We start from the raw sequence: 25,502 nt of genomic DNA on the forward strand, positions 1-25,502 counted from the left end.
ACGACCAACAACGACGATTTACCGCGGCCGGGAGTCGGGACGATCTACCGCGCGCGCGGCATGTCAACTCTCGCGCGGAAATCGCGGGATCTCAGAGCCGTGCCGTGCCTCGCCGTACCTCGCCGACGTGCCGTGAGCGCGAGCGATCTCGAAAACAACGGTCCGCCATCTTTTCGGTCGGCCAAAACACCCGTTTTGCGACGATACGTGCGTACCATTTCTCTCCTATACAAACTGACGCACGTGCAAGGAAAGACAGAATCACGCTCGAGGGAAACCTAACCTGAAATCGCCGTGAGCCGAAGTCGTGCGCCCGGCGCGCCACAGTGACGAGACTGACGGATAAACCCCGGGTGCTTACTGACGGATAAGCCCCAAGCACAAGTTTCAGGTTTGATCGCCCACGAAATATTAGACATCAACGATAATGAAAAAACTACACTGAATTCGTGTTCAGCATGCATTACTCTTTATAATCACGTACTTTGAGATTTGGAGAGCAAATATTATTGCAGATATTACAAAATTTCCACGCGCAGAAAATTTTACTTTTACCTTCCGAAAACACATTTGCCTTCGTAAAAATCATAACACGGCAGATAACCTGCCGAAACTCCGTTGGTCACATGGGTACCATAAGCAGCGTTTACAATGTTAATAGCGAGTTCGCACAATATACAGGTTCCGAGATATTTGATTTGACGGTTCAACCCCGGCGACGGTTAGGCCCCGGTCTCCCCTATATGGGTGCGTTCGGAAACGTGAGAGTTGGTGAGTTTCGGTGGAAAGGTAGTGGGGGAACCGTGTGCCTTCGAGTGTCGAGTGTCGCCGAACGCTTCTCACAGAATTTGGTGTGGGACGCCATCTTGGTACTACATCCGTGATAGACGTGTCTTACGTGCGCTCTAGCAAAATTTGCAAAAAAGCCTGGAAAATTAGCTCTTTTACTGTGAAAACAGCCAAGAAAAGGATAAACCCTTTGTGTGCCCTCTCGGACAATAAAGATTTGGGCGTCCTTTTTGGAATTTGTCGATTTTGGATCCATCGCCACTTTGACCACGCCGGTTAGCCTCACTTCGAGAAAACCTGTCCAGCCCCATTATAAAGGACGGGAAAGGCCATCCAAATTTATAGAAGAAGAAGAAGAATTTGATGTGTATACAAAATGGAGGAGCGTCGACGAAATGTCATCCTTGCAATTGCCACAGTAAGTGGACACAATTTATTGAGAACAGCAATTGAAAACCTTCAGTATGAGCAGAGCAGTGATGAAGATTGTGACCGATGGAATCAAGAAGCCAATGCGCTTACAACAAGGATTCGCTGTCGCAGAAATTTAAGACATCGTGTTACAAGAATTGAAGGCTATGTTGCTATAACAATAAATAACTACACAAATAGACAGTTCAGGGAACATTTTCGTGTGACTAGAAACACATACGAAAATTTGGAGCGAATATTGACACCTGAATTGATTAGAAGAGCAGACACTGGGAGAACAACTTTAGATGTCCGAACACAGTTATTGTCAATTCTGTGGTTGCTTGCAACTCCAGATTCATTTAGGTAAGTTTATGTAAATGTTTATGAAACACATTCAATTTTTGTATTAAATTAGCTAACAGAAAATAACACGTGGTTCTATTTTTATAGATCTGTATCTGACCGGTTTGGAATTAGCAAGTCAATGTTGCATGATTCTATGAGAAGAGTTGTGGCTTCCTTAAATACCTTAGCGGACAGGTTTATAAAATGGCCTGTAGGTGATCGCTTAGACATAGTGAAATATCGTTTTTCACAAACTGGCTCTCTTTCTGATGTGATAGGAGCAATTGATGGATGTCATGTTCCTATCCCAGCACCCAAGGTAACTTGTGTTCTTTTTATAATTTATAGAAAACGCTTCTAAACTTTTTTGCTAGTCTTCAAAATATGTCTTATTTTCTCAGGTCGATTCTATTTCATATAGAACAAGAAAAATGGAATATGCAATTACGCTGCAAGCTGTCTGTGATGCAGACATGATATTCACAGACTGTTTCGTAGGGTTTTCTGGATCTGTTCATGATGCCAGAATTTTCAGAACTCTGATCTATGGCATGCAGTAACGGAGAGTGAAAATGATTTTTTTCCCAATAATGAAATAATTATTGGCGATAAAGCTTATCCAATACTGTCGTGGTGTTTAGCTCCGTATATTAACAGAGGCAATATGGCTCAGGTAAGAAAACTTAATTTTTTCACACACGCGCGCGCACACACATACACACATACATTTTATTTACAATTGTGTTCTTAATATAAAAAAATTAATTTATTTTATTTTATATTATTAGTTTTACATATAATTTCTTTGATTTCTACGTTGCTTTAATTAATTTTTCTTTTTTTTTATAGGCACACAAAAATTTTAATCAACAACTTTCTAAAATGAGACAAGTCATTGAAAGGGCTTTTGCTCTATTAAAAGGAAGATTTCGACGATTAAAATATTTACATATGAGTCGTATCGATCTAATACCATATGTAATTTTAGCTTGTTGTGTTCTTCACAATGTTTGCCTTGAAGGGTGTGACGATGACATACGTGATTTTATAGAAGAGGGTTTGGAACAGGATCCTGATAACAACGATAATGCGGATGAGGAAGGCAGGGAGGTTATCCCTGATCGATTACCAAACGATCAAAGAGGAGTAGCCCGTCGCGAATATTTGACAGCTCTCTTAGCACAAAATCTTCCATAAATAGTGACATACTTATATGTAAATATGTATATTTGATTTTTGATAAATAATTATATTAATTTAATTATTAATTTAATTATTACTTAATTAGTTTGGAATTAAAATAAAAAAGTACAATGAAAAAACAATTGAGTATTTTTTATTTATATTATATATATAATGCGTGAACATATTAATAATTGCTTCGTATATCATGGACTTAAATAAAAAATTCTTGCTTTGCGATATACAGACTTTCTAAAATATACATAACGTCAGTCATAAAAAATGCATAACTCAAGAAATTAAAAAAAAATTACATGTCTCTTCACTAAAATACTTTTAAATTATATTCATTAGTAGACAACGATATACATTAAGAATGTAAAAAGAGAAACAAGAAACATAAATGAATATTGCTTATAATCTATAAGGTACATCAATCAGACCGTTAAACGATATTGTGAAAAGTGAGTAAACTTATTTTAAAGCCAGACCCTAAGATATGGAGTTTATATGTTAACATTTGGATCTTTTCATCACAGTCTTTCGTGCATAACATTTGAGCATCAATTATGCATTATGTAATAAATCATTTAAGTATATCTATAATCTTATTAGTCAATAATATGCTTTCTTTTTGTTCCATTTTCATCATGCTGCGTACATTGCATGATACATAATTGACGCTTTGACTAGCAAATGTAGCATATATATATATATATAAAAACATCTACATTTACTTCAACAGTTACTATAAAGAAAAGATACAAGAACACTTATAACACTAACCAACTGTCTTATATTATATTTTATGTCTTATATTTTATATTTAGTTAAACCGTAATTATCACATAATTCCGGAAAACTGCCCAAGCAAAAAACATTAATTTTTAATATTAATTATTGCAAATAATATATGTCGATGTTTAAGAAACGTACACTAAAGTTTTACTTGTTTATTAAATATTAATGTTTTCTACTTAGGTGGTACACTGCGCACGTCAACGATTCGTTCCTTTAGCGAGTTTTATAAGAAATTTGTGTTATATATAGCCCGTATCAAGTCGCTAGAAGAACGAATCGTTGAAGCGCGGTGTACACTGCCCATCATTTATTAGTTCCATTTCCCTAGCAAATTTATATAAGATGTGTTACATATCCTATATCAATTTGCTAAAGAAATGGAAAGAATTAATGACGAGCAGTGTACAATCATTACGGAAATACAAAATCACAATTTATCAATAAGTTTCCCCATCATTTCTTTATAGATATCAATTGCTACCTTAGATTCAGCAATGACTTCTTTGTGGCGTCTTTCTCTTGCCTCTTCACGAACTTGTGCATCGGCAAGAAGAGCAGCGGACCAATCTTTTAACTCTCGTTCAACTCTAGTCATCTTTTTTTTTGTTTTCGGAAGACCTTCTTCACTTTGACTTGTCGATGACTCAGAATCTCCAAAAATTTCGTCGAAATCATTTTGCTCTTTAGAATTTATCATTGTTCTGTGTCTTTTATTGAGATTAGAGGCAAGAGAAACAGGCTTGACACACGGCTTTTCGCCTAAAATTTCATCTAAATCTTCGTAAAACTTACAAGTTTTGGGATCATTCCCCGATTTATTATTGTGATCCTTTGTTTCCATATATTTCTCTTGATATCCTTCCATTTATTTTCACACTGGATGTGAGTTTTTTGCTTCCATTCAGGATTAGTCTTAATTAAATCCTTGCTTATTAAAGACCACACATCCCGGCTCTTCATGGTTTTAAAATGGTTTTCATGGTCTTGCCAAAGATGAATTAAACATTTTACTTCATTATCATCCTTCCAACATGCTGCAGCAGAAGTTGCAGAAGAAACTGTAGAAGAAGCTGCAGAAGCTGCAGAAGAAGTTGCAGAAGGAGCTGTAAAAGAGACTGCAAAAATTACATAGACGCATTAATATTTTTTAAATATGACAACATATTTATTTTCTGCTTTGTAAAAAAGCATTTAAAAAAACAATAAAGTTTTTACCTATTGATTCAGGTTGTTCAGTCATGCAAATATTGCCTGAGTCACTGTTATGTATGGACGACTCCTCAGTCAATCGCAGGTTGAAGAATTTTATTGTTTCTTCACATACAGGCACGACGAAAATGTTGTTATCTGCAAAATGAAATAATAATTACATTCCTCTAACAATACAATAATTGAGCATTGTGAAAAAATCTTTAATTTTTATGCAAAATTAGGATTTTGAAAATTAGAAGAATTGTAAGCGAAAGAGCTGTGTTACTATTGCTTTCAATATTAACAAAAAACAATTATATTGTAATTATTTTAAATTTATAATATGATGCAAAATATGAGGAAAGGATACAAACTTTATAATTTTTGTTTATATGATTTGAATATCAATGTAACAACTCACCTTGTACATCTTGAACGAGTAGATTCCATCAGAATTAAATAACGGGACATCTCCTGCCATTACAACTTGATGCCGTCCTTTTATCAATGTAATGTTATTATTCATTATTTTTTGCTTTACGATACTAATAATCTTTACTAATGATAGGTTATAAACAAGTCAACAACACGCGCCAAGCGAACACATGCCACCGATTCCACCGACTCCGCCCGCTTTTTTGTCGAGTGGGTTAGTGGCACTCGGTGTGTTCCCCTGTAGGTTTTCGAACGGCTTCACGCGAGTGCACACTGAGCATTTCCGAACGGTTGGTGTGTGTTAGTGTGCACACGAGAGGTGTTTCCGAACGCAGCCTAAATGTCGCACCTAAGGACAACTCAAATACTACTGCAGCTTGACGCATCCCTCGTTATATACCCTTTACTCTCTCCCACTCCAACTGAATCTTGAAAGATCATTTCTTCCTTTGTTTTGCATTTCTTCCTTTGTTTTGTATACTGCATCGTGAAAAATAGTGTGAAACAGATACATCTACGCAATAACCGCCCCTCCCCTTTTCCAAGAAAAAATTTGTTTATAGCACCATGAAACACGAATAGTCCTCGAGTGGATAACGTATTATAAGAAAGGATATTAATAAAGATATCGTACATGTATTTCATATTTCTAACATTTAATATGTTACATACGTCTTATATATTTTTATATATTTAATATCTTGTATTTAATATTTTTTACATAGTTTATTTTGTCATATGTTTTAAAAATACGATCTGCATGAATTAAATCACATTGTCCTTGTGTATCCATGAATTGTGTGATCCATCCCACAATCCCAGCCATTTCACGTGGACCTTGTCACCCCTCCTGCGCAGCACTTTCTCCATGAGATACGTGTCCGGGTAAGTCGCGCGATGTAACTCGTGCTCCGTGAGCTAGAACGCTCCAGCAGTAGATTTTCCGCGATAGCCCTCCAGCAGATAGGTTACGGGATTAGTACGTTGCACTTTAACGATCTTAAACACCTCCATCGTCCAATTCGGTGTGTAACCCTTCTCGAAGATCGTCTTGTGCTTGCTAACGCGTACCGAGTCGCTTGCTTTGAACTTTGCCGGACCAGCGATCTTTATCGCGCTGTACACCGTAACCAAGAGTCTTTCGGCGATCGCAGGGATTGCATACGTACATACATGTGTATACATACATACGTACATACATACATACGTACATACCTACATACGTACATACATACATACGTACATATGTACATACATACGTACATACGTACATACATGCGTATGTAAATACAAAAGCATGGGGAAAAGCATGGGGTTGATTTAGATATCATCCGGAAGACAGCCGGATGGACAAGCAACTCGAAAACATTCGCAAAGTTTTATAATCGAAATATCGCGAAAGCGTCCGATGTATTTGCGAGAGCGATATTAGACTCATAAGAAGAATATCGGAGATTGAGTTAGGAAGGCCGTCAAAAACCCGACGCCATATTTCATGGCTTGTAAAACCGTCGAGAGAAAAAGAATAAATAAATAAGAAATTTTTTTTTTTCATTCTACCATTCGGAGTGCCGGAACAGAACTTTAAACATCTACATCCTGATCACAAGGAAGAGGCGCGAAATACAATTATAGATTAAACGAACTTACCTAAGTGAAGTTCGATCATAATTGTATGAGCGCCTCTTCCGAAGTGATCACTCCCACCCTTAAGCCCAGATCTACATCATAGTCAGATCTTTCTCTCCGGGAGTTACGGCACAGCTTTAAAGAATGAACTCGGGAGTGGCGACGGTAGCGGCGACGGCAGCGGCGACGGCAGCGGCGGCGGGTGCGTCGCTTTGTTTGAGCTTTAAAATGGTGGACATTTAGGGACGCTAGCTCAGAATTCCGAGCGAACGCTCAAATCAATACAAATGTTTGATTTATCCTACGGTTATCGGACGGCTGTTGATAGGCTAAGGCCCAGATGGGGCCCAAAACTACGTTTCTAGAAACTTCTAGAAAACCTCTCCCCTTAAGACGCGTAGGAAGTGGTGAGAATCTCGCGCGGGGGGTTCTGGCCATTTCGGATATAAAAGGGCGGAAAACGCCGCGAGGCGACACATAGTTTTCGGCTTCGGGTCTGTTACTTCATTCTTGACTCACTTGACTGTAATCGTTTTTCTAACCGTTATTCAACTCCAGACAGTTAGTGACGCTGAGGAATCGCGTTAGTCCCATCAAGTGAAACTGTAAGAGCAACACGATGTTTTCGCATCGAGGATTAGTAAGTAAACTTTTCTGATATATATTTTACATTTATTTAATATTTTTATGAGTCTTTAACTTCTGGAATTAGAACTTTTCAATAATTAAGTTATATGTATGTCATTAGGCAGCAATTTTGTAGAAATTAATACATAATAAAACATTTATTTCTCTTTTGTATTTTACTTTGCCTCTAAATCGATTTTTATATTAACAAAATAATATGCCATAGTAAATCCATAAATATGTGTGTAATGTCTCTCAACAATTTTAAATTGTTAAATAAATAATTTAGGGAACAAATTTCTGCCATATCGAACATCTGTTTGAGAATAATCTGCTTAAAGTTTCCTTAATTATTCCAGTTCTTAGCAGTAACAATCTCGTTAGCAATTGCCGGCGTCCCCGTTCAACCCGGCTATGAACATCAATACGATAGCAATCCACACTATTTGCAACATCAGTCTGTTTCGCAGCACTGGATACGATCTCCGACTGAACAATATCGCGCGGAACAATTACCGGACCAGGAATCGACGCGATATCTTCCGGGAGTTCAGACAACAGAAAAAAATTAAGATCCAAAAGAGGCTAAGCGTAAAAGAATGGAAGAATCGAGGCGTAGAAAGCAATTTATTTACCATATGAGCGGAGGCCGCTCTCTTATTCAACCCTTGGTGAATGCTCATTATCCTATTACTTGATCTGATTAAATGATGATGTTTCATTAACTTAACATTCGCAATATTTTATTTATATTACTATCATTTTATTAAAAGTTCAAATTTTATTTAATTTGATATGTTTAAATGTAATATTTAATTCGAAATACCTATATATAACACCTAGCAATTTGTCTTATGCGACAAATATGTACGTCACTGTATTATTGACAAACAGCTTTTCTTGGAGTAATTATAACACAAACGCTTATATTTATCGTGTTTTATTTGTACACGAATTGATCATGTAAGTCACTAAATATTTCATAAGAACGATATTTCTCCAGATGGTACACAACCGAAGGAAAAGATCGGATCCTGCAAGCACCGAATCCAGTAAATCTAAGATTGTTGCACATGACAATGATGTGGCCGCGAAGTCGCCCTTAACTGACGTCAAACATCCTACAACCATCGACTCGTTACTTCCAGAACACGAGCCGACCGATACTAATGGTAAATATTCGAAAAAACAAGAATAAAATTCGACATCTTCAAATAATAATGCACCGCTTATCTTGAAAGTCATGTAGCAGCTTATACGAATTCCAATGAAACGCGAACGTAAATTAACGTATCGATATTAATGCGAATTCAATGTAAACTGTTTAATTACAGATAAGAGTGTGGAGAACTGTCAGTTCATAAGAAACTTCCTAATACCCTTCCTGGATTCAAAGATGCCACCTTACATTAGATATCCATACATTAGAGATCCGATAGATTTTACAAAGTTAACATATTTTAAAAGATTTGCAATATTGTACTGCGTAGAACATATATATTGAGTATATTTATATACAATTCCATATTCAATTCCATATTCAATTCCATATTCAAAAAAAGTAATATTTTATAGTAATACTATGTACTTTGCTGTAATAATTTTGTAATTTTGGGAATTATTCTTTAAGGATATATTTTCAAAGTGATTCAAAGGGTTAGAACATAAATGCGTTATTATAGGTTATATCTCTATATGCGTTATAGACAATGAGCAGCGCAAAGGCGCATGCGCGCATAGACAAAGACAGAAGGGGCCCACATGCAGCGTTCTTTTTCTATTCCTATATCGCAGTCTCTTACGTATTAGCATATGACTCGCGCACTTTATTCTTATATCTCTATGTTAGTAACTGATTGCTGTAGCGTTTACCGCGCATAGAGTTCCTACAATAAGAGTTAGGACACCGTTATAGCTTTGTCTCACTCCCACTAACTTCTTGGCTGAAGCATATGGCGACCATGATAGCTTTGTCTCACTCCCACTAACTTGGCTGAAACATATGGCGGGACCAATCAAAAATCGTCACCACATTGGCTTAACTCTTAGGCGGGGAGCACACACTTCTGCATAACGCATAATGCGTAAGCATAAGAAAATTGATTGGTCCATACACATATGTGCATAAGGAAATAGACCAATCAGTTTTCTTATGCTTACGTATTATGCGATGTGCAGAAGTATGTGCTCCCCGCTTTATTATAGGAACTCTAATCGCGCATACCGTTTCTGATCCACGTGCACCGCGTGGAAGGGGAACGCTTGAGAGGGGATGTGCGTGCACGAGCTTGCACGAGCGTGCACGGCTAACAGCGACATTCCCGTTCTTTCCTTTTTTCGAGTAACATCTCTCTGTAAAGTATATCTTAGTATATTATTCTGGCATTCGGGCTTACGAGTCTTTTCTTGTGGAAAATACAGAAAATTATTCCTATTCAGTTCTTTCTTTGTATCCGTCTCTGTAAATTGAGAAATTTACGTGAAGAAGACGATTACATAATACGCTTGGCTAATCGGAAGTCCACGAGGAGACGAACGGCAACCGCCATTACTGTTCTCAGTCACGAGGAGACGAACGGCAACCGCCATTGCATTCTCTGTTAAGAGAATTATACTAAGCAGAGAATTACGTACATTTCGCGTTACTGCGAACTCACATTGAGAAGGTAACTCTCAGATTTCTGGATTAAACCAATTATCAACTTGATAGCTACAGACATTCATTTTACGTACCTTTCGATCTTTGGTTCCAGAAATCTCGATAATACAGAAGAAATCGAGAAACTTCTTTGGAAGCTACTTCTTGCATTCAATGATAGTCCCTTCAGGACTCTGACGTCAGTACTTTCAATACATTGCTTTTTCTGGTTGCAACCAAAAGTATAATTAACTAAGATTAAAGTCTTTTATATTAAATTTAGATTAATTGGCCTTCGCTGTATATTTATGCGAGGCAAAGTGTGTATTATATTTCTTTTTATGCGAATATTCATATATACTGATACTTTTCTATTACTAATGGATTAATGTGTTATGGATTAATGCTTTATAAACAAGTTTTTCTCTTTTGGTTTATGAGTCGAAGACATGATAAACGATTTTAACTAATATATTATTACTTTCAGAATTTGTTACTTTTGTACAGATTAATTATTAATTTGCAAATTTACTCTTACATTTACTATATTCTATGCTTTATAACTTTCCAGGAATTACGCATTATTCTATGCTTGAATTATCTTCTGAGTTACTATTATTTCTTTTGCATGGTTTATATTTATGTATATTGAATTGAAATTACGAAATATTTGATTACATGGTCCTTTCTCTGAGAGATTAAAACTTTGATCTGCAAATAGCATATTTAACTTCTCAACTGAGAATTACATTTATGGTATACACTCAACGTTATATATATTATAACTTAAGAAGAAAGTCTCTTAAATTACAAGAAGACTTAATTACAATAATATTGTTGATTTCATTGAAAGGACTATAATTATTTCCTGTTTGTACTACTGAAATAACTCGTTTATTCATGCCAAATGTTTATACTTAAACGTATGTAGTCACTGCAATTCTGATTGTTTGAGATATACAAATTTACACGATCTACTTTCAATATTTACGATTCAGTGTCTCCTTCTCCGCCATAGTGTCGACTAAAGCCTATTCTCGGGTTTTATCCAGTAATCAAAAGATTACGACATTCTAATATAATATAAATAATGCTTTTATAAATTATCTTTTAATTTAAATTAAATTAATTTAATCTTAACGTAACCGAGTTTTTTTGTTAATGAGTAACAGTTTTTTTTTTGTTAATGCAACTTTTAGCATAACTAAATTAATAGGCCATTAACTTTAACTTAATCTATTGTTAGTTTAAACAAAAATTAACTTACCCAATCCTGCAAACTGCTAATAGCGAGAATAGATAGACTGTGTTTGTATGTGTATAAGATTCAGTTGGTAAAAATGAAGATAAGGGGAGGCACTTCCAATGATCTTGACTTTGACATATGTTGTCAAAGACATGACCCTGAGTAACTTTTCCTTATACCTTAATCGTCGGTCATTGCTTATTTAAAATTATGAGCAAAACAAGTTTGAAAAATATATAAGTTTGTGTTAATGCTAAAGGAAGTAATTTGCTGATATCTGTATGTGTATAGACAGTACACATGTATAACAACCTTCCGTTTCTCGAACGCGGACTAGCTCGGCGGATTCCGGGGTTCGAGGGATAGGTCCAGAAACGAATAACACGGGAGATTTAACATACAATCTTAATAACAATTTATTACACCGAAATATACTTCAGTATGTAGACGGACGGACGTATTCGGGCGTCGTCGAGACAGTATAGCTTCGGGCTAGCGGTCTAAAGGCGCACGTAGCGAGTATCCCGGATAACGAATGAACATAATACACGAAGAATCTAAGTACCGAAATATAATACAAAATATAACACAAAATATAACACAAGATTACGAAAATATAATACAGCGCGAACTGGGTGATTGCGGACGCGAATACACGGCGATCCGGTGGGGATCGGAACGCATGAGCGGCGGCAATGGCGCGGCGGAAACCGTATCGCGATGATCCCGGTTTTAGAGTACGGGCCCGATGCCCTTATGGCGTGAGGAAAAGGTCGGGATTCGGAGGCACCGGCGTCGAGATTTCTCGACTGAGGCGGAGTTCCCTCAGCCTCACTGTTTTGCCGGTGATTCGGGGATTATCGGGGGGGATTATTCGGAGTTTCGGGAAGAGTGGACGTCCGAGATCACTCAACCGAGGCAACCTCGGTTGTCGACTCTGTAGGAGCGGAATGGTTTCATAGGTATCTCGAGTTCAGCGGCGGATCGGACTGGAGCTGACTCGAGAGCGAAGCGGTTCCTTTCGGATCGGTGTCGAGGTCTTATACCCTGTCGGAGGGCGAGAATCGGTGAAAGTAGCCAATCTCCGGGCGAGACGAACGCCAGGGATGAAAGCGGCGCGGATCGGAGTTACAGATCCCCGTCGGCGGCGCTCGGCGCTCGACGCTCGGAGGAGTATCGGAGCTTCGAGCCGTTATCGTGACTCGAGCTCGACGATTCGGTGGAGACGTTTATATTAAAAAATGGGGGCGCAATGCGCCCTGATGTCATCGCCCGACTGTTGTTCGGTCGAGCGGCATCCGGTCGTTGTTCGCCGGGAAGTACGATGTACCGTTTTAGGTACACATCGTTACACATGTAAGCGGGAGTGGGTGGGGGTGAACGTTGAAAACCTTAACCGTACAATGATAGATCTCGTTTCGCCTTAAGCAAGGGTGGGGTGGTGTGGGATGGATCTCGCGCTTCATGGAAAGTACAATAATGCTGTCCAGAGTTTTTTATATCAAATCTTTCATACACATGTGATGAAAGGATTTATCCACTTAGTGTGTAAAAGTATAAAATACTGAAACACATATTAGATTTAATTGACAATAATGACAGTTACAATAAGTTGGCGCCAGTTTTTGATATTAAATTTTTTGTAGAAATGTTTATAATACAACAAAGAGTGCGTGTATTTGGCGCCATTTTTTAACTTTTTTGAAAAGAATTTTGTAAGTCTAATAAAGGAGCCAAAAGAGGCTATAACGTATCTCGAGGCATCAGCTATAGCTATAATATAACTTAATTGGGAAAGAAAAAGACAACATATATTGTATGCCTGCGCTTTTCTACCGCCCGAAACTGACAAAAGTGCCGAGCACATACGGTTGCTCTTTTGTGTCGCAGGGCGTTTGCACAAGAATTTAATTCATAAAGTTTTTTTTTAATAATTCATATTTAAGTATTTAAATTTATTCGTACTTTAGTTAATAACTCGACAGAGCTAATTTTATTGCCCTAATAAGATTACTTTTTTAATCTAATATTAATATAATACATGCAAAATCATCTTTACTCCCTAATAAAGATAAAAACGTGTAAAATTCATTTATTACTAAACTTTTATTAATATATCTTTATGTATCATTATTAAATCTTAAGAATCATTGTTGATTATTGTTAGATGCAGCATTTTTTTAATATTTTGATAGTAGACGCGCTAATTATTATTTGGTTAACCCACCAACAAATAGCGTTTGTATGATATACGCTAACGAACGAACAAAGATGCTACTTCTGTATTTTTGATGATTTCTGTTGATTATTTCTGATTATCAGTATTGATAGGATGAAAGCAAGGAGATAAATTTATAATTAGATATAATCTTTGCAGGATAATTACAATATATAGATATATGATATATGTTATATAATATGACATTTTAACATATGCTAAAAGAAGCTCAAAGATTATTACACATAGTGTACATGACGGAAACTATATTATATGTAGATTTTCAGAACTGGCAGTAAATATCAGAACGCAGCCCATATCTTACATCTTTTTTTTTCAGGAAGAGAATATGGCATCCCATTCTCGACTATATTACCAATATGTGAAAAAGAGCAGTAGCATTGCTGGAGAGTATGGCGGTACGAATACTGGAAGCATACAGTATACTTCTGAGGCGATAATTGGACCACCTAACAAGTACCCAAGCTATGGAGAATTTCCACCAGCATTTATCATGGTATGTGTATCTCCTGATGTTGTCTACCTAGTGAGAAATATATATAGTTGACCCGACGTCGAATCAATGTCGATAATCTGATGTCGAAATAAGTTGAAATTTTGGTTGATTCGGCATCGAAGTCGTATCAAATATCAACGAACTTTCAACTGTCGTTTCAACTTCGTTTGTCGAATCGACCTTCTTTCATAACGATTTTTCTACGTTGATTTGAATCCGATTATCCTATACATTTACATACTTCCACTAAATCGGTTTTATAATAGCCTCAATTCTCTTATTGCTAGTTAAAAACTAATATGTTTAAAAATTAACATTTTTTTAACTTAAACATTTTATGTTAGTAGTGTAAGAGAATTATGTGAGTTTTTTTATTAACCCTAATCCCTCCAACGTTTTTTTCCGCCACTTCATTCCTCCAACCATGCACTTTCGAGTCCCACGCGTTTTTCAATATGTTAATAGCTTTGAAAAATTCCCCAAAAATTATTATAATATCTTTATACCTTCGACTAAAAATTAATGTAAATAAAATTTGGAAATCATTTATTTAAATATTTTTTTACAACAATTGAATGTTGAACAACTCACGTTACGACATGTTTTATTTAAAAAATCATAACTCACGAACAAATTGACGAAATTTAATGGCTCAACGCGCAAATTAAAGCTAAAAGTAGTGCGAATGAGAAAAAAAATATGAGATAATTAATAATTAAATAGGAATACTTAATTTCGTCGCCGCAAATTTGGTAATTTTTAAATGGTACAGAAGGACTTTAAGGACTTAAAGAATGCTAGAAAAAGAATTTCTGAATAAGAAAAGACGAATTTGAAGTGTGACCGATATTTTTATATAAAAAAATTTAATTTTTTTTATAATCGTAGCTCCTCCCTGCCTCTTCCGCCTGCCTCTGAGCCATAATAGTCCTCTGTGAAATGTCAAATTTTTTTTAACGACAAAAATATTTTAAATACGCTTAAATTATACACAAAAATACATTTTTATCGAAAAAAAAATTCTCACTTACCTACACACAACACTGACGTAATCCTCCAACCATGCACTTTCGTGTCCCAACGCGATTTTGACTGTTTGCCATTTCGAGAGTAAATGAGCTAGGACTTTGAAATTTCTACCTGATGTTTTCTACTATAACAACTTTTTTTAGGGATGGGGGGGATTATTCCACGGCCGTTGGTTTTCCGGAACGAACGACCGTTAGAAACACGTGGGACACGAAAGTGCATGGTTGGAGGGATTAGGGTTAAACCGATTAGTGGACCGATTTGTAAGCGTTATAGTTATTCACATATTTTTATCTAGAATAGTATTAAATTAATATGACTTTTATGTCGCATTTCTATATATTAAAATGTACATCAGAGTTTAACACTTTAATTTCGGTTTAATTTATCTTTTATCTCTTTCTAGTTATCAAATTTAGAAAAAGATAAAAGGTAAGTTTAAAATTCTATATTGATAAAGAAATAGACATTATAGTAGAACATTATATTTATATATGTATATACATATATGTATATTAAATCCCGCGAAAAACAATTGTATTAAAACAATATTAGAAGCTTATATGAATTCAATAAAAATCTTATTAGGTCGAATATGCAAATCAAATACGATTTAAATACAAGTTATATTTAAATCAAATTAAAGTACCCCAACCTGATATAATCTACATATGGAATATACTGGACCTTGTTAAGATATCCAAAATCACCCAGGTATATTAAGCTATCTAAGTCAAATTATCAAAACACAAAAAATTTTACATGGAATTAATTTGCTAATTATTTTCTATTTTTTGCTTTTAAAAGTAATTTTTTTTCTCCAGCTATTAAAAAGTTACGAGAGGCTGGATAGTTTAAGATTAAGCTATCCAGCCATTGTAAAAAAACATATTCATAAGTCAAAGCAAAAAGTTAATTATACCAAAATTATTTGCTATTTTTTTGCTATTTTTTGCTTGCAAAAATAATTTATTTGCTCACACTATTAAAAAGTTACAAAAGGCTGGATAGCTTAAGAATAAGCTGCCACGCCATTGTAAGAAACAGCATATACATAAATCAAAGCAAAAAATAATTCCTGTAACTAATAGGAATATAGAAAAAATAAAAAAACGAGATATTTTATATATATACCAGACATCACAGACATGCGCAACGCGCGCGCTATTTATTTATTACATTTTACTGTTACATTACAATATTAACCCTTTGATATACAAAACTGTCAAAATATGCGACATGACATCAGATGCTCATGAAGTAAGCGCAGTAAGAGAATCAATCAGCATCGCGAAGTATTGACAACAATACATCGATAGATTCAAGTATCGATGACATGCCTTTTTTGAAAGGGAAACAGACTTATATAATGAGTAAAATATAAATTTTTTAAAATTATTTCGCGAGCAAGAAATTCGCGACTTGGATATCTTGAGAACAAATAATTCAGGGAACATTATTCTGATGCTATAATAATGCGAGAAATTAATTTCTTTAACGCGTTTTACTCTTAAGCGCCGCATTTTGATCTTGATGTCTTCTTAAAAGCTGGAGCAAAAAAATTACTTTTGCAAGCAAAAAATAGCAAAGAAATAGCAAATAATTTTGGTATTATTAACTTTGTGCTTTGACTTATGTATATGTTTTTTTTTTTACAATGGCTGGATAGCTTAAGCTATATCCAGCCCTTCGTAACTTTTTAATAGCTGAAGCAAAAAAATTACTTTTAAAAGCAAAAAATAGCAAATAATTAGCAAATAATTCCATATAAATTTTTTTGTTTTCTGATAATTTTGCTTAGATAGCTTAATGTACCTAAATCAGCAGCACAAATATAATTAAGGAAATGCAGTGTTAATATGGTTTTAATATGATTTAAATCAAATATTTACATGTTAAGTCCGACAAATATGGAACAAATTTTACTGCAAATATTATTTAAACCAAAATACGTTTTAACCCGTTGTGGTCACACCTCTTTTTTGAACATTTTTTAAAGGATTTTTTTAAACATAATGCCACTCAAAAAGTTAATTTTTTATAATGAGAATACATTCTACAATGTTTAAACTTAATTCTAGAATTTTTTGCGATTTACTTAAACTGTTAGTTTTTGAATAGCATGCAGCTGTTTGAAAATTGGTTGGGGTCCTATGGACCCCTGGTGACCACAACGGGTTAATAAGAATCAAAATAGAACCAAATTTGGGTTAAAGCCGTAATTGAATCGAGTAAAAGTCGCATATAGAACACATTAACTTTTTATTAAAGTCTCATATATGAATATTCTGCATCATGTATGCATGGTTCTGGATCATACATATATAATCCGCATAAGTAATGTTATTGAATGTAAATTAAAACCATATATTTTGTTGTCGACCATATTTAACCCTTCGAGGCCACACTGGGTGGCGGCCATCCAGAAAAAAATTCAGGCCCGATATTTTTAATATAGGCTTTATAATCAGTGTCCCTCCATCTAGGATCCCTAGTTTGAGTCTCTCTCTCAAAGACAGTAGAAAGGCTTTAAGCCATGTCAGTTATGTTTGATAAACAATTTGAAAATTATTATGAGTGGTGGCCACCCAGATGTGGCCTCGGTGTATATTTCTCAACGCGACCAAAAATTACAACATTTTTGTTCATCGAGCATATTTCGGGTTCTGCACCATACACATTTTTGAACAATATCCTTAAGATGTTTCATGAATTTTTACATGCACATTAATTGAAATTATGAGACTGAATCCGTCTGGGTGTCGACCACCCAGTGTGGCCGGGGCGTATTAAAAAAAGAGGTGTGACCTCGGAGAGTTAATCACTTTGAACGACATAAGGGGAAATTTTTATATCTGTTTTAAATTGATTCCTAGGTAGCACATATTAGTTTTATATACGTTTTTTGAACGTATACATAGTTTCATAACCGTAAAGAACCATTAAGAAACGTTTGAACAAAAATGTTTTTGAAACCATGATTTAAGAAACGTATTTTTTACGTTTCTACAGTTAACAAAAATACCTATTTGTTAAATTTTTCCTTTCAAAATTATAATTTGCTTTATATATATATATACATAGAGGAAAGTGCCCTATTATGAGACAGGATCCTAATATGAGATATGTTAAGCTAAAAGGCCCTATATAGGCCCTATCTGTTGATCCCACCATGAAAAAACCCCGCCATCTCATATTAGGATCCCATCTCATAATAGGGCACTTTCCTATAAATATATAGATATATATAATAGCTTTAATAGCCTTTTTTGAAATATTTAAATTTATATTGGACTAATTATTGCACAAAATAAATCATTTTATCCATACACATATATTTAATTATTTACTTAAATTAATTTTGTTCTACCGGTCTCTATTTGTCATCGAACAAATCTGGGCTTAGAAAACTTCCAACAGTTGCAAAATAAACGTTCTGCTGAACGCGGCAGGGGCGTAAACTAGGGGGGGCTAGAGGGGGCTCAGCCCCCTCTTGGGCTACATCGAGCCCTCCCCCCCTGGGCCACGAGCGACTTTTACGCGCGACAGAGTACTCTCTCTCTATCTCACGCGGCGTCTGTCTCTCGCCGCGCGCGCGCGCGCGAGAGAGAGAGAGAGAGAAAGAGAGAGAGAGAGAGAGAGAGAGAGAGAGAGAGAGAGAGAGAGAGAGAGAGAGAGAGAGAGAGAGAGAGAGAGAGAGAGAGAGAGAGAGAGAGAGAGAGAGAGAGAGAGAGAGAGAGAGAGAGAGAGAGAGAGAGAGAGAGAGAGAGAGAGAGAGAGAGAGAGAGAGAGAGAGAGAGAGAGAGAGAGAGAGAGAGAGAGAGAGAGAGTACTCTGTCGCGCGACAAAAATCGCTCGTACCTTTTCGCGATCCAGTATCAAATGTCGATAAGTCCGCGCTAGTCGATCGCTGCCGGCTGATGGCGCCTTTTCTTATCTTAGAAAACAAATCATTAACGACCAGTATATATGCCGGTATTAAGGTGACGTGAGCGAAATAAGGTTATAGTCAGCCTATCATAATATTCATAATATGCAATTATCAATTATGCATTATGCAGGACATAAGGAGTTTCTTTAATAAGAATAATAAAAAGAGCAATACAGTACAGAGACAGAGCAGTACTGAAATATCTCAGTCACCAAAGCAAGCGTTAAAAGAAATACCATCCGATATCTCTAAGTAAGTTACTATCGAATTTAATGAATTAATGATTTTATGTTGTATACAATGTGCACGTAGTACCTGGTAGGTACTAAATATATTAATTATCGCTAATAAGTAGGTTTAAAATACTGAAATATAATAATTAATTTCTTCGTCCTTATAGCACTAATGTTAATGTACGTACCTACAGTAAGCTGTTGAGATTTCGCGCAAACTCACTTTTTGTTAGGATTGTCAGTTTTAATGCGAAAATGTAAGTTAGTAAATCTAAAGGATTACTGACTTCGTAAATCATAAATCGTATAAAGTCAGTAATTTTAAATTTTCAGTACATCAATGTCAGTCATGTGTATTGCCCATTGAAAATGTATTTCCCTATTTCCTATATTAAACTAGCCATCACCTATTTGTCCTGTTTTATATTAGATGCCCTGGCGATCCTCTTTCTCAGCCTCGATTAACAGAATATCCCAAGTCTTCATCGAGATCATTTCAACAGTCATGGTACAGTAAATACGACTGGATCGAATATTCTAAGGAAAATGATGCAGCCTACTGTTACCCATGCAGACATTTTCCATCTGGCAACACGAAAACGGAGAACATATCGCTAACGAAAAATGGATTTAGGAACTGGAAAAAAATGATTGAAAAATGTGATGCTCATCAAGACAGCTTCAACCATCAGAAGTCAATTGAAAGCTGGGTTAGTTTTATGATTGCTGAAAAAAGAGGGTCTGTTGTAGAACAAGTTGTTTCCCATAAAGTGACGATAACTGCTGAACATCGAGAATACGTAAAATATCTTGCAAAAATAGCACTGTTCTGTGCAAGGCAAAATGTAGGACTGCGAGGCCATGATGAAAGTGATGACTCGCCGAACCGAGGTAACTTTTTGGAATTACTTGATTTGATTGCAACATTGTCGTCAGAATTTGCAAGACTGAGAGAAAAAACATCAAACTCAGCACAGTATACTTCTCCTCCATACCAAAACGCATTACTGGAAGCAGCAGCAAAGGTAGCAAGAGAGACTTTAGTCAAGGAAGTTAAAAGATCTGGCAACTTCTCTATTATATCAGATGGAACGACAGATATAAGATTAAAAGAACAAATGACTCTTTGTTTGAGGTTTGTCGACACTGCAGGTGTGATTCAAGAACGCTATCTTGATATTATCGATATACACAAATATGATGCTAGATCCATCACTACTGGCATTCTGTCAATGCTTCAACGACATGGCTTGGATAAAACCAAATGTGTAGCACAGTGCTACGACACCACAAATGTTATGAGCGGAGAATATGGGGGTGTACAGAACTTTATGAGAGAAGAATGTGGAAATTCCTGTCTATATGTCCACTGCTACGCCCACCGGTTACAACTGGTGCTGTCTCACACAATTAAAGATGTGCCAATTGCTTCTGATTTCTTAGACTTAGTTTCAAGTACTGTCAAACACATTCGATCGTCTAAGATTAGACATGATCTGTATGTGGATATTCAAAAGGAAAACCCTGACATGAAGGTTTTAGAGCTTCCAAGAGTTTGTGTTCACAAGTGGGAATACAACCACACGGCAATATCTATACTTCTACAACGGTTAGGGTGTGTTCTACACGTTTTGCAGCATTCTTCACGGCAAAATAATACTATTGAAGAAAGAGCTGTTGCTTCCGGGTTGCTGAAATTATGGCAGAAATTTTCTTCTATCCTGTGCCTGGTAATTTTTGACGAACTCTTTTTAATGACATCTGTCCTGTCTAAACTGTTGCAGAGCAAAAGAATTGATTTATGCGAGGCAATCGACTTAACCGAATCCTTGATCAAGAAATTGGATGAGCGTCGCACTCATGATTCGTATTTCACAGCTGTATATCAGAGAGCATTGACAATCGCTACGGAGCACAATATTGAAGAAGACGCACCACGACAACAAAAAAGAAAGAGAACTGACAGTGTGCTACTAAAAGACTCTTACGTATGCAGTACTATAGGTAGACGTGCTTTGTCCGATCAGAACGACGATGGCGACGATGCTTCCGACTTTCAGAAATACTTTCGCATTAATGTTTTTAACGTTGTTTATGACAGATTTATCACAGAGTTGTCATCTAGGCTTTTAGTAAACAGTGAACTATTTGCTGCGATTGCTGCTTGCAACCCCAAATCTCCCAGTTTTTTGAATGCAGAAAGACTGTTTGTTTTGGGGGAGAAATTTGGTATTGATTGCTCAACTCTCACAGCAGAAATTGTTGTTGCAGAAGGTTATTTGAAAGAAAAGTCTCAAATGAATACCCTCACCGATGTCTTAAAAGAACTGAAGAAACTTGAAGATGGATTTATTTGCCTTTGCAGACTATTTACACTAGCAGCAACTATTCCCATAACCAATGCCTCTTGTGAAAGATCCTTCTCAGTCCTGAAAATGGTTAAAACGTACACCCGTTCCACAATGTCCGAAGAGAGGTTGGGTCATCTAATGTTTTTAAGTATCGATAGAAAGCACGTTGATTTAGACGCTGTTGTGGATGAGTTTGCAAGTATGCACATTAAAATAAACCCGACAAAAACGAGTACAACGAGAAGGTTGTCTTTGACAAGAGATATCCCGTGAATACAGCTGCACACGTATATAAGTTGCACATACATTGTTGACTAGCTGAGCTTTTTATGTTAAAATTTTATATATATATACACATATATATATATGCATATTTTAAATTACGGTACAAATAATAATAATATGTGCAATAATAATATATAATACGAAAAAAATTGTATGCTTTAATTTGGTTATACCAAAAACGCTAGCGCATTTTTTTTGCTTGCTTGGCCGTTGATGCCAGCCCCCCTCTCTTAAGAATCAGCCCCCCTTGTGAGAAGAGTGAGGTTACGCCCCTGGAACGCGGTCATTAAAAAACATTTATACGTGTGTTTCGTTTTGAAGAACTTCCTGAACTGGTGCACATCAGTAATGCAATTAAGTTACATAGAGTGAGACAAGTATATTTTGTTTCACTTTAACTTATTGCAGGAATGTGCACCAGTTTAGGAATTTCTTTGAAAAAGAATAGACGTCATAGATAGTATATGCATAAAGCTTCTAGAACATTCTCACACATGTCTCAAAAACGTTATAAACACGTTCAAAAGACGTTAAAAGTGGGAATTTTAAATGTTTTTATCTAAAATGTCTTTATCATTAAACAAAACGTTTCTATAATAGTTTTTTAAACGTTATTTTATCGAAAAAAAAACGTTTCATGAGAAACGTTTCTAAAAATCGGTTATAAAACGTTTCGGAAAAATGCTTATTAAACATTTCTGAAACGTGTATGTGCCACCTGGGTTATAATAATATTTATATTATATGTGCATTGTCTATCTATACATATAATATTAATAATTATTTTATTATATAAATTTATTTGTTTCGATCTGACATTCGATGTCAGATCAACATTGATTCGACGTTGGGTCAACTATAATCAGTCAAGAAGTTCATCGATCAACAGTGATTCGACGTCGAAGACGTCGATCAATTCGATTTAACCAGCTTTCAACCTCTTCGACGTCAAATTAACGTTAAATCGACGTCACATTTCTGACTGGGTATTATTGTTATGTAGAAAGTAACCGTAATCTCTAACTTTATGATATGAGATTTTGATATTCAACACTTTTAGATATTTTTCTTTTTAACACAGCAAACTGATGGTTTTAATATATCATCAACGTCTCCATGGCAGAAAGAAACTCATATAGCCGCATATGTAAATAGCAAACCACAAAATGATCGCACTATGTACTGTAACTATATTGGTAGGTAACATATTTGGATTGATAAATACAGACATTGTTCAAGAAGGTACGTTTGTGAAAAGATCATAATTAATTGTTTTATTTTAAAGATCTCGAGTTTGATGAAGCTGTATATCCACTCAGAGTCTGTATATATGAAGTATATAATCCTGGCTACGTAACTGAAATTTGGGCTCAGGATTTTGATGGACGGTGGTTTCAGTTATGGACCGCTAAACCGTGCCGGCGTCAGATTGTACCTTCGACATCGCAAATATTTTCACCGCCGTTACAGTCTTTCAACTTTAGAACCAAGATAATCAGATTAAAATTTATGAACAGCTTATGGAATTACAGCACTCAGCTAGATGCCGTCCAATTAATTGGGACAAAACAATTGATTGTTCCGAATAATCAACAGAGTTTAATTGATCTATTAGACAACAACTGCGAACGTTCTTGTCATCAGGACATTATGTACAACTTAACATCTGATTACAAAAATGTATCCGACAAATCCAAGGAGCAATCGTATGGTCGCAATTTTGATGATCTTCCTGTAAGTTTAAAATGTTAAAAGATGTCTATTTCTCGTAATAATATTTATTATAATGTAATTTCATGAATTAAAATTTTATATTTTATCTTTTGCAGAATGAAATATTACTGAAAATATTAAAAAACTTAGATGTGACATCGTTATGCCGTATGGGCAGAGTAGATAAACGTTTCAATAACTTGACAAGGGACCCTGCTCTGTTTAAATGTTTAAAATTAAGAAATTTACGACCCATTAAATCGACCCGTATTAATACTTATAATAATATTATACCTTACTTTGAATCCAGATGTCATTTTTTAGAACAATTGGATCTAACATCAAGCGACATTTCTGTTGAAACTTTCGTAAAATTTCTTGATAATTGTGGCAGTCGTTTAACGCATTTACGATTAAGTAACTGCCCATTTGTTGATGACTCTGTCCTAGAAAAAATTTCAAAAGTATGCAAAAAATTGAAAGGTAAGTTTATAAATTAAATATAAATAATTAAATATAACTAATACATATATGTATATATATATATTTTCTTTTTTAGTACTGGATCTTAGTGATCTTATGTATGATAATCACATAGATGAAGGATTTTCGCATCTAAAAAATATAGATTGTCTAGAAGAGTTAAATCTAAATTGGACATTTGTAGAAATTCAACCTATTTGCGAAATACTGCGGAAGAATCGCGGGATACGTGACTGAAATTTGGGTGGCCCTAAGTTTTGGTGGTCTAGACCAGAAAATAAAGAAATAATTACAACAGTATTAAAAAATTCGTGCCCAAAATTAGAAAAAGTAAATTTAACCCGTTACTGCACCGGGTGCTGTTGCAACGCAGGAAACTGACCAATATGTCGAAGATGACACTTTGTTTATTATCCGATAGATTGCAATGTTTTCTTAGCTGTTGACGCGAAATTGTTTGTACAACGAGTGACACATGCATACTTTTCCAATTCTATCGTGTTAAATGTAAAGAATCTGGAAAGACTATATATTTCAAATCAAGTGATGAGTAGGCTTCTTATAATATTTTACTCTTCTTTGTTAAGATTTTTTATAATTATTTTTCATTGTGTGTGTGTGTGTGTGTGTGTGTGTGTGTGTGTGTGTGTGTGTATGTATAGCGGTTAGTACGTATTAAAATTATAAATAAATAAGCGCATTTTTTAAGCAATATGTGTTATTTTATTTAATTCTAATTCATATCTCTCATAAGACAAGCAACCAAAGATCCTGCATAAAAACAATTGACAGGATGTAGAGTACGGTGCAATAAAATATAACCAATTTCAATAACATACACTATAAAAACTAAGAACTAGCGCAACTTAACTAATAATAAGTACAATGAAAATAAAATATGATAAGAAGCAAGTAATACTAAGCAAACTAAATAGTGTATATAAAACTAAGAACTAAAGCGCATCGCAATCTACAAACTAATAACAAGGTAAGAAAGCACTAAGCCCTATAGCAAAAACCGAAAACTGATGTTATCCAATTCCATGCACAAGCAAGTCGATATGTCCACAAAAAGAATTAGCGTTAAATTTGAGCAATACGGAGAGAGAGAGGGAGAGAGAGAGAGGGAGAGAGAGAGAGAGAGAGGGAGAGAGAGAGGAGAGAGAGAGAGAGAGAGAGAGAGAGAGGAGAGAGAGAGAGAGAGAGAGGAGAGAGAGAGAGAGAGAGAGAGAGAGAGAGAGAGAGGAGAGAGAGAGAGAGAGAGAGAGAGAGAGAGAGAGAGAGAGAGAGAGAGGAGAGAGAGAGAGAGAGAGAGAGGAAGAGAGGGGAGAGAGGGAGAGAGAGGGGGAGAGAGGGAGAGAGAGGTGGAGAGAGGGGGAGAGAGGGGGAGAGAGGGGAGAGAGGGGGAGAGAGGGGAAGAGAGGGGAAGAGAGGGGGAGAGAGAG

General features: G+C 35.7%; 1 protein-coding gene and 2 pseudogenes across 1 annotated transcript; 2 read left to right on the forward strand and 1 right to left on the reverse strand.

Moving 5' to 3' along the window:
* The first annotated feature begins 828 nt into the window (after positions 1 to 828).
* LOC139779779 (uncharacterized) lies at positions 829 to 2,873 on the forward strand (annotated as a pseudogene).
* Positions 2,874 to 3,185: 312 nt separating this feature from the next.
* Positions 3,186 to 5,480, reverse strand: LOC139779780 (uncharacterized; annotated as a pseudogene).
* A 7,058-nt stretch (positions 5,481 to 12,538) lies between these two features.
* Positions 12,539 to 24,769, forward strand: LOC139779767 (F-box/LRR-repeat protein 4-like). Its single transcript, XM_071718243.1, has 6 exons — positions 12,539 to 12,616; positions 13,856 to 14,032; positions 22,943 to 23,057; positions 23,147 to 23,595; positions 23,691 to 24,057; positions 24,134 to 24,769. The coding sequence occupies exons 1-6, from the start codon at positions 12,539 to 12,541 to the stop codon at positions 24,292 to 24,294; spliced, it is 1,347 nt and encodes a 448-aa protein (XP_071574344.1). The 3' UTR covers positions 24,295 to 24,769.
* Positions 24,770 to 25,502: the final 733 nt, after the last annotated feature.

The sequence above is a fragment of the Temnothorax nylanderi genome, unplaced genomic scaffold, assembly GCF_030848795.1.
Source record: "Temnothorax nylanderi isolate EJ_2023f unplaced genomic scaffold, tnyl_v1.0 TNYL_tig0241_pilon, whole genome shotgun sequence".
In the NCBI taxonomy this organism is placed as follows: Eukaryota; Metazoa; Arthropoda; class Insecta; order Hymenoptera; family Formicidae; genus Temnothorax; species Temnothorax nylanderi.